General features: G+C 41.1%; 1 protein-coding gene across 2 annotated transcripts in view; it reads right to left on the reverse strand.

The window, feature by feature from the left end:
- LOC110468582 (complement C4-A) overlaps positions 1-14453 on the reverse strand; it is a 52307-nt gene extending 37854 nt beyond the window's left edge. Inside the window, exons 1-4 of one of the 2 annotated variants that reach the window (XM_021526622.2) lie at positions 14367-14453; positions 3253-3335; positions 1592-1784; positions 437-617 (exon numbers count right to left, since the gene is read on the reverse strand). In XM_021526622.2, coding sequence (XP_021382297.2) covers positions 437-617; positions 1592-1784; positions 3253-3317 — 439 coding nt within the window. In that variant the 5' untranslated portion in view covers positions 3318-3335; positions 14367-14453. Of the gene's footprint in view, positions 1-436; positions 618-1591; positions 1785-3252; positions 3336-3982; positions 4057-14366 lie in introns of those variants that run through there. The other variant, XM_021526623.3, reaches the window with a different exon arrangement.
- Between the last annotated feature and the right edge of the window lie 1911 nt (positions 14454-16364).

A 16364-nucleotide genomic window follows, 5' to 3' on the forward strand; every position in this document is an offset into this window, starting at 1 on the left:
GCTCTGGGAACTTCACTTGCTTTTGTGTTCCTTCTGCAGTTGAGGCCTGAAACCAAACTCAAAACCCCTTTTTACTTCCCACTTTTGTTAATTAAATTGGTTAGTAACAAAGCAGTAGTACTCATAAAGAGCAAAGGTAACTTATTGCTGTTGTTACAAGCAGAAGCAGTAGGAATTCAGTTTTTGGCAGTTTCTCATGATTTTTTTTCAAAAGGAAAGTCAGCATTAATCTTTTTGAACAAAAAGGAGCAGAATTTGTCTGTCTCCCTTAAAAGTGACTGTCTCTGGAAGCATTTCCACAGGGATTGCTGCAATGTGCAGAGCAGACTCTGCAGAAGCCCTGGCTGCCAGAACAACTGGCTCGTTATTACCTTTTCTAATCCTGCCCTTGTAACATCCATATTGAACACCTGAAGAGAAGCATTTGTATTTTAACCTTGGGAACTTGGTGTGTATATGGGCTTATCTGTCTGGATAAAAATGTAGCCTTTCTTGGAGGACAGGAGGATGCGGGTGCTCTTGGCAGTCATATGAAGCTCCTTGCTCTCAGTGACCAGTAGAACATATGGCAGATTACTCTTCTTGAACAGGCTCTGCTGCAGACTCCCTGGCTTGACCTGAAGATAATAAAAGGGAAAACCCCACAGAGTCAGAGACCACATAGCTGAGGTCCCACTACAGGTGAAGTGCTTAAATAACCTTATTAGCATCATTCAACGTAAGATTCACAATTATGTCTTTCTTACTGGGTGTTAAATAATTCTTAGTGGGTGAATATTTCTTTTAAAGTAGAAATACTCTCTAATCCTCCATTTTCCACCACAGAAAACCACTTTGTTCTGTCTAGTGTCAAAAACTCCAGGTGGGAGACTTCAGTCTACATGCCTGTATCCTGTAACCCCTAGTTATGCTAAAATCTTGGTTATGAGATTGCTGCTTTGCTTCATGCAGTTTAATGTGTTGCTTCTAAACATCACCCTTGAGAGGAACCTGATTTGAAAGTTCAGGTGTTAGCTTTGGGAGTAACCAACCAGAGCCAAACTGAATATTGCTGCATGCTTTTTTCCCCAGCCAAATAGCCCTAACTAGTGATACTGAAATTACTCCTGCCAGACTTCAAAGAATGGTGCCAGGAGTAAATGATGCAACATGGGATGTAAAGAATTAATCAACTTAAAAATCTGAAGAAAGAACACAGGCTTTGGTCTGAGAGACTACATATTTTTAAAGGTTTCTCCTGCATTGTAAAATGCCAGTAGTAACCAAAAGGCCTGCATGCAGTCATACTTTAAGTGAGGCAGAAAACCCAACAGTGAGAAAACAAATAATAGAGTTTAAATTAAATTTACCATCATGTGACAAAATCTGGAGGTATATGGGCACAAAAGAATATTTACAATCACCACTGAAGTTACCTTAGGCGTTGTTTTATTAGCTGGTTGGGTGAATAGGGTGTTGCTGTCACTGGAATTGGTTTTGTCAGTGTCTCTCAAGATCAGTGTTGTCACAGTTCCAGACTATTCCAAGTAGAGATTATGTGCTTTTTATCACCAAATAATAAAAAAAAAAATCAGTGTGATGTCAGACTCACCATTATTTTTTTGGTCTCTTGGTAGCCATTATTTTGATTAAGGTTAAAGTAGATCCTCTCTGATACGAGCCGATTTTTCGTCTCATCTTTGAAGTATGCAGTAACTTGCACAGGGCTCTGTGCTCCATGGACTTGAACTGTTATCGTCTCATGTGTGCCCAAATGCACCACATTTGGGGCAGTAATAAGAAATCTAAAACAACAGATAAACAGATTGTCTAGTAAGTTCAATGCATGTCCAAACACTATGAATTTTAAAGACAAAACAGACTCTCACAAAATAGCTGAACATGGAACTTGTGGAGATCACCTAATCCATCACCCTTGTTAGTCAGAGTAAAGGTTAAAAGAAAATAATTTTCTCTGACTGATCTCCAAACTCTGAACATTCCCATTTAAGTCCTGTAAAACATCAATCACTATACATAGATGAGAAAAAGCCTGCAATATGTCCCAGAGACTACCAGTGCAATTTATAACTTGGTGAAACTCAGAGAAAGCACTGTAAACTCAGATTTCTGAAACAGAACGAGGCCATGCATTGAAAGACAATGAATACATAAATACATAAATACATAAATACAGAATTAATGCTACAGTTATGTATCTTCATGTACTAGCACCCACATGCCAGCTTATGCTTTGATGTGTCAGGAGGTATAGATTTCCTATATAACCATATGTGTGGGGTTACAAGTAGCTGATCTTCCTTGCAATATCACTGTGAAATATTGGAAATGAGAGATCACAGAAGTTAAGACCACATCCCTGGGAAGGGCTGAGTTGGAGGCTAAATTGGTTGGAATTTTTTCCTCTTTATTATTTTCTTTCATTCTTAACCTACTCTGGTGCCTCTTAGTAATTGATTTAATGACCTTTAAAATGTAGATCATTATCCTTGCTCTCATTTTTTTCAGGTCTATTTTACACAAAACAATTTTACAAAAATCAGAGAACTGTGTGAAGAGCCAAGTCCTGTCTCTTCACCTGAGATGTCTTATAGACAAATAACAATTCTGAGCTCAAGACAGGTGCTTTGGAAAATTATTATTCTTCAGAAGATTTCTAAAATGAAAGGTGCATGATTTTCTATTATCAGAATGGGTTTGCTGAACTACCTTTTTTATTTTTCAAAAAAAACCCTCTTATTTATTAAATGCATAAAATTAAAAGTGAGGTATAGAAATCAGGGAATAACGCTGTTATTTAATTTCATTCACTTGGCATGTGTTTGCTCTAGCAAGGCCTGGCTTATATGTGAATCTCCACTGAAACAGAGGATCAATATAGAATACTGAAGGTTTCCCAGAAGTTAAACCTTTGCTTTCTGCAATGTATAAATCAATTACAGATTTTTTTCCCCCAAGACTTTTCAATCCATAAATGTCACAAACAAGAAATGAGCAAACAGCAATAAGAGAATGAACAACATGCTTTAGTAGTACATTTTTAATTATTGGTTCCTGAGAAAAGATTTCTTCCTTAAAAGGGTAGTTTTTAGATTTAAACTTTTCACTTCTTACCTATTTAAGGTTACAAAAACTTTCAGTGGTCCAAGAACCTGGCTTTTTTGATTCTCTTTTGGGAGAGAGAGACTATTTCTTACCTTCACTTTCAAGGGATTTATTAGGATTGAAGAATTTGTAATAAAATATACTTACGATGGTGTTTGCTGTGTATTGGATAGCAGCAAACAGAAGCTCGTCAACAATACCAGCCTTTCCATTGAAAAACTCTACAACATCTGCAAAACAGAAGCAACAAAGAGCCACCATAAATCTAGGTGCTGACTGTAGGAAATGGGCTGACAGCACATTGCAGCAAATGATGTTGCCTATCTTGGTTATTTATTAATAACTTGCAAAACTACGCAAGCAATAATGATGGACATGCTGGTGGTGCACACAGTAATACCCTAGGGAGTAATGTTATGGACTAAATCACAATTTCATATTTTTATGTTCATTCATTCTCTTCCCAGCTTCAATGTTTTCACATGATAGCAACTAAAAGTCAAGTGCAGAGAGAAGTCTTCACAAATAATGCAAAGGCATCCCAAAATCAAACAAGACACAGTGGCTTTGAGTGGCTGTAGAGTATTTCTAAATGAGGACAATGCAGGTGACAGGTTCTTTCTCTATGCCTTTATTTAACCCAGGCATCTCTGTGGTCCAGCAAAGGTGAAAGTTCCTTCTGGTTTAGACAGTACCAAAGGAACTATGCTGGAAATCTTCCTGTACAAATCAGTCTCAGTCTATGGTGCTTGAAGGCATTCATCTGCTTTAACTTCATTGAAAATGAAATTGATGCCTTTATCTGAGCCGCTTAACCCAATTTTCCTTTGTGCCCAGGACACTGGGCTTTTCCAGAGAGTAATTAGCCTCATCTTACCATAAACATATAAGATGAATCATCAGCTGAAGGCATTCCCAACTGCATGAAACACATATTAAAAAGTAGGATACTGATAAACAGGTGGAAAAAAAAGCCCGTCTGAAGAATAACTGCACGAGAAACAGTTTTGATCAAAGGTAAATGAAAGAACTGAAACCATCATCAGGTCTCATTTTTGCCAACTTTTACTGGATTGTTATCTCCCAAACACAGTTTTGTTGACCCATGAAAATGGAAACATGCCCATCTGATTTACAGGCAAGTCAAATCCCAGAAATGATCACATGGCTCTGGTGATGAACTGCCCTTTAATACATCACAGCTAAGTCTGTGTCTTTAATTATTAGCAATGGATGCCTTAAATCAGCACTCCCTTATTTGCAAGGTGAATTCATGCTCACAGCAAAGGTTCATTGCCCACAGCCATGGGACCTTCCCCTCACCCCACAAGTTGCCTAAGTGACATCTCCTGCCCTGCTTGTCAAGACAAGGAGGTAAGGAAAGAGAAGAAGCTGACTACAAACCAGTTCACTATTTTACACTTAGTGTGCTACAAGTGTGGTAACTCCCTCTGAGACAAAATGAGACAGAAAGTACTCTCTGTCCACTGGTGGTCACAGAAAGGCTGGGCAGTGGTAGTTGGCTTCAAACTCACATCAGGAAAAGCAACATTTTGCCTGCTCTCTGCAGTTATGCACTCACAAAACTGATTTTTTTCCAGAATGCCAGAATAATTTTCATCAGGGTTTCTGGCTTCCCAAATCCAAGAGAGATGATAGGAATAGAGATTTCCACCATAAAGCTGGTCTGTGTTCAAGGCAAAGACATGTGGAAGAAAAAGCCCTTTTGGGAACTGGGCTTGTGCTCTCCCTAGGGAGCAGAAGAGTCTTGTTAAACCTGCAGCTGGTAAAATAAGGATTCTCACTTCTGCAGAGATAATAGGGAGAGTTAATTAAGAGCAGCAGTGGCTGTGGAGCATGCTAAGGCTCCTGCCTTCTTCAGAGGCTGTTCTGCTGCTCCATCTTGCACTGCTGCCATCCAGGGTTGGAGTTGATGCAATCACTGAGCGATCCTAGTCACTAAAACAGGACAAGAAACAACTGTGAGTGAGTCCTTTTCTTTTATCCAGACAAAGAACAAGAAAAGAAACATCTGCAAGGTCAGTGCCCATTCCTTCAGAAAGACATAAGGGAGTTCTCCCAGCTGAAAACCAACAATTTCCAGGAGACAGCAACAAAACCAGCAGGGATTTCCTGAAGTCACAGGAGAGGCAGCTCTGCACACCAAAATCTTGCTCTGTGCCCATATTTATCAGAAGGGAGGAGACGGGATTCCCATTTTACAGTCTGGCTTGTTTGTCAGGGACTGAAGTCTGTTTGCACAGCTATACAAACAGCCATGCATGAACTCACAGCTAGGCATTTTCAGATTGCTTTTCCTCAGAAAAGCTATTATTTTGCTTTCACTTGTCTTTAATAGGATTTGTACACTTTTGCTTCCCTAAATTAAGTATGAATAAATATATGTGAATACACAACAGCTGTCCATAGCAATGTGCTCTGTAACTATTTCATACCTGAATTTAAGGGGTATTCTGACTCTCAATGCAACTATTTTTTGTCACCAAAATGTAAACCAGTGACTTCAATTAAATAGAATTTTTTCTCACTCTATCTCACAAACACAAAAGAGCAAGCTTATGAATAACCACTTGTATAATGAGAATTAAAATTCCTTATGATTAATTGTTCTGTCTCTAGGTTTGTATAAATTAATAATTGGTTTTCTAGTATCAAAAATTCTTCACACTGTGATTTGTAGTATAGTGTAAAATATTCCAGTCCAAAGCTACACCAAAATGTAACAAAATGAAACTAAATAAAACAATCTTGGTTGAGGGTCTCCAGCACATGCATGAGAGAGAGAACACAGAAAAATCCCTCTAAAGAAACTTATCTGCCTATACTTTTTCTAAAGGCAAAGTCCTTTCCTGTTTACTCATCAGCCACATTTCACCTATTGATCCTTCAGCTGGCCCACAGTCCAGTAAGGGCCGTGGAAAGCACAGCCTGGGATTGATGTGTGTGCAAACCCTGAACCTGGGGAGACAGAATTCATTTGGAGTATATGCTTTCTCTCCTTTCAGTACTTTTGTTTGAACTTGGTGGGATTTCACAGTGTTTTGAGCACCAGCAGCACTTTTTGTTCTTTGGCATGAAGAGCTTCCCAAAGCCTTTTTTCCCCCTTAATCAGCCTAAATACTAATGAGACCAAACTCTCCTTTCACTTTCGTCCTGCACTCTTTCACCTCTGCCTGGCAGAGGGGTACAAAGGGCAGCTTCACAAAACCCATTTCACGAATGAGCACCGCAGTGACATCCTCTCTGCTGAGTTACAGGGACTTGTGACAAACACAAAAGGCAATATTTCACTTCTGACATTTCAGAAAATTAGATTTTGAAATCCTTTTTTCAACAGCAGACCATGAAGTGTGGGTCTAATTGGAAAAGTTCCTCTTAACAGCAGGATATCTTCTCTTTAGTGTCAATACAAATTGGAATTGTAAATTAAAATCATACTTTTCTTCTTACCATAATTGAGGTAATAAAATGAAAAGGCTGTGGCTGCTTTTGCCATTAAAAATTCTTTAAAAGTTCTGTATTTAGTGCTTCTAAGTGTATCTACTGAAAAAAAAATAATATATTTAGAGGAGGAAAACCAGAATTTCCCTCCCATTTTCTGCTCTCAGTGAGGAGTCTGCATTTCTGGGGGATTAAGCCTTAGTTTTTTCTCATGGGTTTCTTCCTCCCTTCTCTCTCATTCTCTAAATTCTGTGATTTTCTGAATGTTGTGTTGAAAAAATAAAAATAAGGATTTTTGAAAAAAACACACAAAACCAGCACTGCTTATGTAAAATTCTTATCTTGCAAAAGTGATCTATGAGGGATTATTTTAGTTCAATCAATAATTGTGTAATACCACTGACATAATATTTCACCATATTGTAATAATGCATCCTGTTTTCCTGGTCAACCATGTTTTTCAGAATCTCAGTGCTTTTGGCACCTTTAAGAAGACATTGAACTGGTCAGGAGGAGAGGAGGTACCTGAGCATGCAAGTGACACTCTCACCCCAGGTGAAAGCACAGAGCTGCTGAAAATGAGGAATAAAATAACTTGGCCTAAATAATACAGAATATTTGGAGTACTGCCCTTATATTCAAATATCCTGATACTTTGCCTAGAGGCTTGTTCTCAAATCCATTCTTTGTGGTTTTCTTTTTTTTTCCCTTTCAATTTCATTATAAACCCCAAAGTAACCCCAATTCTTCCTTGTTACCCACTGTAACAAATACAAATTACATAGAAAAATTAATGTATTTTAAGTAATTTGATTTTTCCCAGATTCTTCATTCCTCTGGACTGTAACGAGCACAATTATCTCTCTAAGGAATTCTTTTCTTCTCCTTTTCAAGGGAGCAAAAGGTAAGAATAAGTCTAAAGAAGCAAAAGGTATCTTGAGCATATCAGTGGGAAAAGCTAAAATTTTAAGTAGCTGAGAAGAGTAAAAATAAAGGTTATATATCCAGTTTTGCGGACTCAGAGGGATATTGTGAAATTAAGTAAAGCCAGTCTTTTGCAGGAAAATTTTAGAGCAGTAATTTATAACTGACCCTTGTTCCTAGGATTTCATAACTTGATGCATGGAGACACTCTAAGATTTCAGACAATTGCACAATTTTACTAAAAAACAGTTTACAGGCACAGCAAAGGAGAACATAAATCCCACAGCATGTACAACCACAGCTAGCCTTGTGCTTACCTGCCACTGGCAGCCTGCCCAGTTCTGATCTGCAAATTTAATCTAAAACATCCTCTTCACCCAGTAACTCAGAGGAACACGGGACACCAGAAAGGAGAAAGCATCTCCTCCCCCAAGATGGGAGAAGGCTCAGCTCCCACTTCCATCAACTCAAGAAAGTTTAAGTCAGCTCCACTGGCAAATGGGAAGCTGCCCTTGCTTTTTTTATCCCTTGGTTTTAATGTTCAAGGCTGAAATACAAAGAGAAAGGAGGAAAGGGGACAGAACAGAATATAAGGGTCAGGAGAGTTTTGTGTTCATTGTAAAGGAGAAGCTGCTCAGTGACAGTGCTCAGTGCAGCACCTCCCCATGTGGCAGGCCTGGCATCTGATATCCTGGTGGAGAGGGGAAAAGTCTGGATGACTTTGTAGCAGCTCAGTGGGACAGTTGTTCAGGTAAAGTATGTTGATCTCTTCTTTCTGAGAAATTTAGCCATGGAGCTCTGGCTCTTTGTGACACTCAGCTTTTTAGGTAGCTCTTTGGATGAACAATGTGCCTTTTTCTCCTGTGAGGCACAGGTACTGTACCCAGCCTGGATGCAGCAATCATAGGAGGAATCTTCCCTCACAAACCCAGGTTTACAGAAAACTACCTCCAGCAAAATAATGCAAAAGAAGTCAGCTTTGCTGCCCTCTGAGTGGCTTAGATACAGAGAGCAATATTGATGCCTTCAAAAGAGGACTGACTGGATGTCCCCAAAGCCCTGATGATGGTACTTGGATCAGACACCCTGCCCAGATTATACAGTTGATATTATATTGTACCTACAGAAAGAAAGGTGACGCTATAAAAAATGTGAACAAATATTTTCATGCATTTAGTCAACACATGTTGGAAGGCACGTGGATCTGCTCTTGCTAATATGTGACTACCTTTCTCACTACTTTGTGCTGGTTTTGGCTGGGATAGAGTTCATTTTTTCAGAGTAGTTAGTGTGGGGCTGTGTTTTGGACTTGACCTGAAAGCAGTGGTGATAATGTGGATGTTTTCACTACTGCTGAGCACTGCTGACACAGAGCCAAGGCCTTTTCTGGTTCTCACCCACAGCAGGCTGTGGGTGCACCAGGAGCTGCAAGGGGTCAAAGCCAGGACAGCTGAGTCCAACTGACCAGAGGGATTTTCCAGACCATACCATATGGTGTCATGCCCAGCATATAAACCTGAAGGAAGAAGGGAGTAAGCCAGGGATAATTTGAATGATGACCTTTGTGTTCCCACTGTCCCATTTTTACTCTTACAGTTCTCTCCCTATCCTGATGCAAGGGCAACAAGTGAGCAGTTATCTGGTGCTTAGTAGTTGCATGGGGTTAAATCACACATATATATTTTTATGACCTGGGATACATTTCCAGGCTGTTCATCCTTGATTTTTTCCTGACCTCTGAATGAGGAAGATGAATTTTCAGTCACACCAGGATGTGGTCTAAAAACGCATCTGCACCATTCTGCTTCAGGTTGTGGTCCCAGCAGGATCCTGCTGCTGCCTCTGGCAGCAGTGCAGCCTGCAGCCCTGCTGTAAAAGCAAGGCTGGGGCTGTACCTCTGCTCTCCCCTCTTCAGGGAGTGGGACAGAGAGGTTTGGCAGCTGGTACCATCCACATCTGGGCATCTCTCTTAGCTTTCCTTCTTCTCCCTGCATTGGGTGTGACTGTGGGGTCTGCCTCTGGATCAGTGAAGAAATAAAGGACAGATTTGAAAGAGCCAGGGCCTGTGGTGCTCTATTACTCAGGCAGAAGCCCAGATCTGTGATGCAGTTCCCTGTCTGTTTATGCTGTTCCTGGGCTTGGACACCATCTAGCCCTGCACTGGATCCCACTGGCTTCTGCCACCTAAATGGGGAAGCTGGATCCTCCCCAAGGTTGCACACAGCTTGGGGCTGCCAAGGCTGGCCCTTACCAAGCAGCTCAGCCTCAGGCAGTGTTCTGCCTTCCAGGCTTTTCTCATTCCTTGCTGCCAGCAGTGATGCCTTCTTCACTAATTCCCTCTTATTCTCTGGAGCCCCCCTCTTGATACTAGCTGTACTTTGTTGATGAAAATGTGTCTCGAAGAGCTGTTTTTCAGCTTTGGATCTTGGGAGAACCAAGATAGGATGGGTGCCCTTCTAATGTGTTTTGTCTTTCTGCCTAGGGAAAGGGCATGGAAAACTACTGGGAAAACTAGCCACTAATATAATAAGCTATAAATATACATGTAAAAAATTACAAAGAATACACAAAAGAAAAAGGCAAAAATCAGCATGGCCTCACCACCAGCAGTTTCTTTATATCTGAGGCGGCCTCCTATTTCACAGGCTTTTACACTTCTGCCTGAGCAGTGATAAATAAATAAAGACAAGTCATCAGAGATCGTTAAGCATTACAACATAATGTAATGGAACTCTAAATTTCCAAACAGCTCCCTCTTCTTTGATGACTTCTGTAGAGCTTCTTGGATTCAGTAAGTATGCTGCAGATGTACATTTAGGCAGCAAGCCCAGCTCCAGTGGCTGTGGAGAAGAGCATTAACTTGTACATTATTCTATAAATATCTGCCATAAGTTTGCTGCATTCTCTGCTGAGGGATCAAAAAGTGTTGACTCACAATGGTAGCTTTAATGCCTCTGACCTGGCTCACATGTGGAATGTCAATATACTTTAGGACATGGAATCTTATTGCCACCATCTGCACTGCCTGTAGCATTTATGTACTGCTGTTACTGTAGCCTGAAGCAGCAAGAAGGAAGATTTGTAACAAGAGATTAAAAAAATAGAATTTTTTCCCTCTATCCTGTGATTATAGAAGTGTATTCCACACCTGTGATTATTCTCTATGTGATTATTTTGAAATAGCAGCTTGTATGGATAGGAACATAAAGTACTCTGCAGAATATTCCCATCTCGGTTACACACCATGAAAGATCATTTGTGCCTTTAAAAATATTAGCTGTGACAGCATCATGCACAGCTTTCACATCTGTCATTTCCCCCCATCATCTCGTTTCCAGAGTCTTGCTGTGCCTGTTTGCGAAGCATCCCTGACGCCAGAGATGGATGGGATGGCTCGGGGAGCTGGAGGGGAGCCTGCGCACGTGTGCGGAGTCCTGGTGCCATCCAGTGGCAGCTGTGCCCTGCACCACGGAGCAGCTTTCCTGAAGGACCGTGCAGCTGCCAGCCCTGCTTCCCGAGACCCCAGGTCTCCACCTCCCAGACTGCTACCTGGAGTAACTGGGGGTCAGCTCCGCATTCCCACATCCTCCGGTGGTTCTCCTCAGGGTGCTCGTACACGAGCTGTGGATACGAGCCCTGTGACAGTCAACACAGCTACGTGGGTTTTAAAAAAGCAATTTGAATTACTGAAAGGAGGGTTTCCACCCTGGTTTGTTCCAAGGAGTGCTTAACCACTTGTATGTAAAAAAAAAAAAAAAAAAAAATAAAATAGAATAACAGTCTCCAAACAAGACCCAGGGAACCTACTGGCAGGTCAGAATCAAGCGTTATCTTTTGAGACACCTCTGGTGGGACTCACTTTGGAGTACTGAGTGTTGCTCATCTCTTGGCATCACAACCTTTACTCACCTGTCTCCAAAACCATCTTGTCTAGATACAAGTCCAGGTTTTTATCTAGCTTTGCAAAATGATCATTTTGCAAAGAAATGAAGCAGCAAAAGCAGTGCTGTTCAAATCAAATTTTCAGGGTAAGTTTTTATAATGTCAGTGCTCTCAGTTGGCAGCACAGTTGAGGGCCAGTCATGAACACCTTGCTCTGCCCAGGTGCATCAGCCTCATGGCATTAGACGGTGCAAGGCAACATGAAAAGGTGTGTGCTGACCACCACAGTTTACTGCCAAGTACAGGGCTTATCTCATTTGAATCCTTTCTGGGGTAATCACTCAGAAGTTTGACCCCACTGCATGCCTTATGGAGTTTCTGATTTACTGCAACACACTCTTCCCACTCCCTGAGAGTCAAGAGCTTATCTGGGAAAACAGATGCCTTGAAAAAGTGTGGCCCCTATTTTCTGTTCCAACTAAATTCCACTTATAACTAGAAGGGAGGATAAAATATTACTTTAAACCATCTTTAAGATGCCCCTATTTCACAGCAGGCAGAGGACTAACTTCACTTCTAATAGGAATAAAAGTGCCTTAAGATATTGTGATAAAAGACCATCTGTTTAGGAATGCTAACACCTTTCTGGCAAAAAGGAATAGGCAGTGCGGGTCTTTGGCTTCTCTGTCATAACATATATCTCTGAGGTTAAGAAAACAGAAAAAAAATCTTTCTGAGGAGATTTATTTTACTTCTTATTCCTCCTTACAGTCTGCAGATAGCCCTTCTGATGTGGGAGCTACAGTAGAAGTAAAGACTCTGTTAATTATATTTACCATGCTCTTAAAGAATAAATAACCCTATCTGTAACTGAGATTTCTAGAATTGCCCTCTCTAAGTAGTCAGGCAGGATCCACTACATGGAGCAGTGCAACACCACATAAAAGCAAGATAATAGGTATAAGGTAGATACAGAAGAATGCAACTATGCACTTAGGAAAACAGTCCTCATACAAGTTCAGATAACGCAAAAGACATTCCTCCCTTTCCTGCAGCCTTGGGAGAGGTATTCTGACTACCTCCCCATCTGCCTGCAAAGGTGGCCCACAAACACCATTTATGTGTCTGTGTGCATTCCCCTGCCCTCACCCACAGGGGCTACTCTTCACCTCTGCCACCTAAACCAGAATTATCTCCTGCTTTCCCACTACAGAGTCCAGAGTGAAAACAATCTAGGACCTCAGAACACAGCCCTAGCTGCTTAGAAAGAAGCATTCTCCTAAGTGATTAGAGAAAAGAAAATAAAGCATTTCTCATACCTTGGAATCTGGAGAGTCAGCTTGACCTTGCCAAAGTCCAAGTGTATGTTTAGTTATGGAGACTCCTTAAATGGCAATAGAAGAAACATGGGCAGAAAAATCTGTGCAGAGGAATAATCTGCTCATACCCATAATGCTGAGATGTATTTGAAATAAAAGATGACTAAATGAACGGGATAAACTTGTGGAAGAGTTGTGGCACAAGAAGTTCTCTTGTGGTGTTTTTTGTTGGGGTTTTTTAAGGTTTTTTATGGGAAAAGGAATAATCAGCCATACAAAAATTTATGTTGAAAGCCAAGAACAACAAAAGCAGATCTGTGGGGCTGGAGCTGTGTTTCCACCCTCCCACGCCACTGTTTTTTTGTTATGCTGTGCAAATGAGGGTACCCAGGGTGCCCTAGCAGTAGCTCTTCAGCATTCCTGCATCAGTGAAATGAGAGAAGGGAGATTTTCCCAGAGCAGCTCTGAAGGGAAATATGTACATGTGGGTGTATACCTGCATGTAAAGGAGGAACAATTAAGAATTTTAAAAAGCAGGTAGAGATCTTCATTCATTGCAGTCATTAAAGAGACCAGATGAAGGCTTACCTTCCTCATCCCCCTTTACTTTTCAGTGACAGCAGTCAGAATTGGCCTAATTTCTGGTTTCCTTGAAAACCCTTTGGTGAGCACATTTATTGTAACAGCTGGGATGCAAACCTTGTAACTAAATAAAAGCCTGTGAGTAAAGTTATTTAATTAGTTCAGAGGAATTTCAGATATATGTGCATATGTAGGTTTACATGAATGTGCATGTGCCTGCCTGTATCTGTGAACAGATGTGCACATGTTTTACACAGGTTTCCAGGGGTCATGAATTTTTTTTGGGCTGTGCAATAGCTGAAAACAACAGAAGGTGGCATGTTTTCAACATTTTTGTCCAGCAAGTAAGTGCAGTAAAGGAAATGAAAGAAGGAGCTACAGTAAAGGGGAAAAGGATACAGGAGAAAGAAGACAGCTAAACCCAGACCAAACCAAATTTGATAATTCTCTGCTGTTAATGATTGTATGGATACTGAAGGCTATTTCTGTTCCTCATTTTAGTAGTGGGATTCACTGGTATCATAAGGGCTGATTTTACTAGACATTGAAAAATGCCTGGTCAGTTCACTGCTGTAATATTTTTATAAAAATTGCAAAATGCAGATGTGCAATTTTTTTCTGGGTTGTTCTTTTATTTTTTGGTTTTTGTTTGGCTTTTTTTTTTCTTTTTTGTGATAAAATACACCACTTAATCAAGAACCATATGAGGAAGATAAAAGTAGCCCTGACAGTTTCCCTTTAAAGTGCAGATACATGGGAGATAGTACCAAGAAAAAACAAGAATTAATTTACATTTGCCAAAAAGTTATGTAGCAAAAACCCAAAAGGAATAAATTAGAAATTACATAGTTTTGTGTTCTCAGGTCATTACATTTTTTTTTCTAAATATTTAATCAGGCTTTGTGCAACTCTTACCACCAGCAGGTGCCTTTTAGTCTGCAGGGGCACCCTCTTGGCCTGCCTGCTTTTTGTTTAAAGCATAGATTTAACTATCTTTTCTGACTCGCCACTCTGTGAGAAGCAACAAGTTCCCCACGCCCTGAGTGTCAGCAGCAGAAAAAGCCCCATTTACAGCCAGTACTGGGGACTCACCAGGTAGGAAGCTCCTCTTCTTGAGCTCTCTTCACTTTCTTCCACGACTAATTGCCACAGCTTGTTTAAGGAGAATCACACTGCTCCAGAGGGGTGGTGAGGGCTGCTCTGACCAAAATGACCTCTCCTGCCCCAGCCGGGGGTGCCAGGAGCCACCACGGAGCCAAGGCTCACATCCCGTGGGAATAAAGCGGTGCTTTTGTTGCCCCTTTGAGAATCTTGGACAGCGTCTGACAGCAGACAGCCCTCCTTTGTTTAGCAGCCAAGCGCCCTCATTCCCTGGGTAGTTCATTTGCTTTTAACTTCATACCTTTACCAGATGAAAAAGACTCCCTTAGAATGTCTGGGGAGCAGGGAGAGAGGTCTCAGGTGGCCCGGAGACTGGCAGCATCCCCTGCCACGGGCCACTGGAAACACACGCTCAGTGAGGGAGCCTGCTGAATTCTCCCTCTCTGGGAGCACCTCCCGGCCACTCTGCTAATGAGGGACCAAAAGCAGCTCACAGCAGTGGCAGAAGGGGAGCCCAGAGCCCACAGCTCAGCAGAGGGGCACAAGGAGAAGCTGCTGCCACACCTTATAGGTTGCCTGCCCCATACTGAAGGTTCTTGGGATGTGGAAATTCTGGCGCTGCAGCATCTTGACATGAAATAAATAGAGAAAGCATGGACTTTGGAAAAATTCTGTTGTTTAACTTCTGCTTTTCTCAGTACATTTACTTGTTGATCTCCAAACATGAGGTATTTTGAAGGAATGGTTGTGTTTGTCCTTGGCATCCTGCAGCAGACATGGACTCAGAAGCTCAATAGCTGGGGTATAGACTGCAGCTGTTGGTCCCAGTTACAACTGCTGGTCTCCATCAGGGAGACAGTCCAGAATGCCACCTGTTTGCTTATTTTGGACTCCAGGAGAGTGTATCAAATCAGTCTCTCTGACCCCAAGGCTCTGGGTGGTGCATGCCAGGTTTTGACTGTGTGTTAGGCTGCTGTGATTCCTTACAGGCAAATACACCCTGAATTCTGCTTCCCACCTTGTAACACTTCATCCTTGTGATCTTACCTGAGAAATTACATATAAATAAAAATTTTTGTATTATATAATACAAAAATAGATATACTTACAAAATATCTACATTTTACATCTATCAATATATATTACATACTATAAAAACGCACAGATACTACTCTATGTTGTACAGGTATGCTTAAAACACATGATAAAATCTATCTAAAATTTACATATTAATAAAAACATATTGTATGCCTGTGTGTGTTTGTGTGCATATGAACAGACATTGCAATCATGTTTTGAAAACAAATATATTCCCAGAGAATAGAACTCCCCAGCACTTCTTGAGAAGACTGAAGAAATGCATATTACCACAGCTGACAGTCCCAGATGTGAACTACAGGAAATGCCAAAAGGCTGCAAGAATTTTTTCTAATTGTTTGCCTCACATTTACCATTCAAAGTGATGTTACGGATGACAAATGCAGTTCCTGAGGAAACCAAAGTTTCCTAGGGGTGAACTATTTCCCTGGCACCTTCAATTTGAGAGCCAAATAGGAAAGGAAAATCCAAGTAGCAGTGTACCAAGTCAAATAGCTTGGACAGAAGCTCTTATGGGGGTCCTGTTCTGAGGGTAGGGTTGCAGGGTAGAAAAATCACCACAGCTGAGGAAAGAATAATAAATGAGTGCCCTAGTTGTTGCAGGAGGTGTGCACACAAACATTTGCAGTCTAATTTCTGATAACAGAATGGAAACTTCTCAGAAAATGTGTCTAAATACCCAACTAGTGCAGGAAAAAGTCCTCTGCTAGAGAAAGCAGGTGTTGAAATGCTCACATGCAGCCTGGCTACAAACAAGCAAGAAGTTGGTTCTGCCTCCAATACTCAACTTTTTTTCAGGTGCCAGCCAGGTTAATAACAATTAAGTTAGTGACAAAACAGCTTCAGGCATGCACCCCTCTGGGTTACTTCCTGCTGCTGGGTTAGGTCTCT

This window comes from Lonchura striata, chromosome 2 (genome assembly GCF_046129695.1).
Source record: "Lonchura striata isolate bLonStr1 chromosome 2, bLonStr1.mat, whole genome shotgun sequence".
Classification (NCBI taxonomy): domain Eukaryota; kingdom Metazoa; phylum Chordata; class Aves; order Passeriformes; family Estrildidae; genus Lonchura; species Lonchura striata.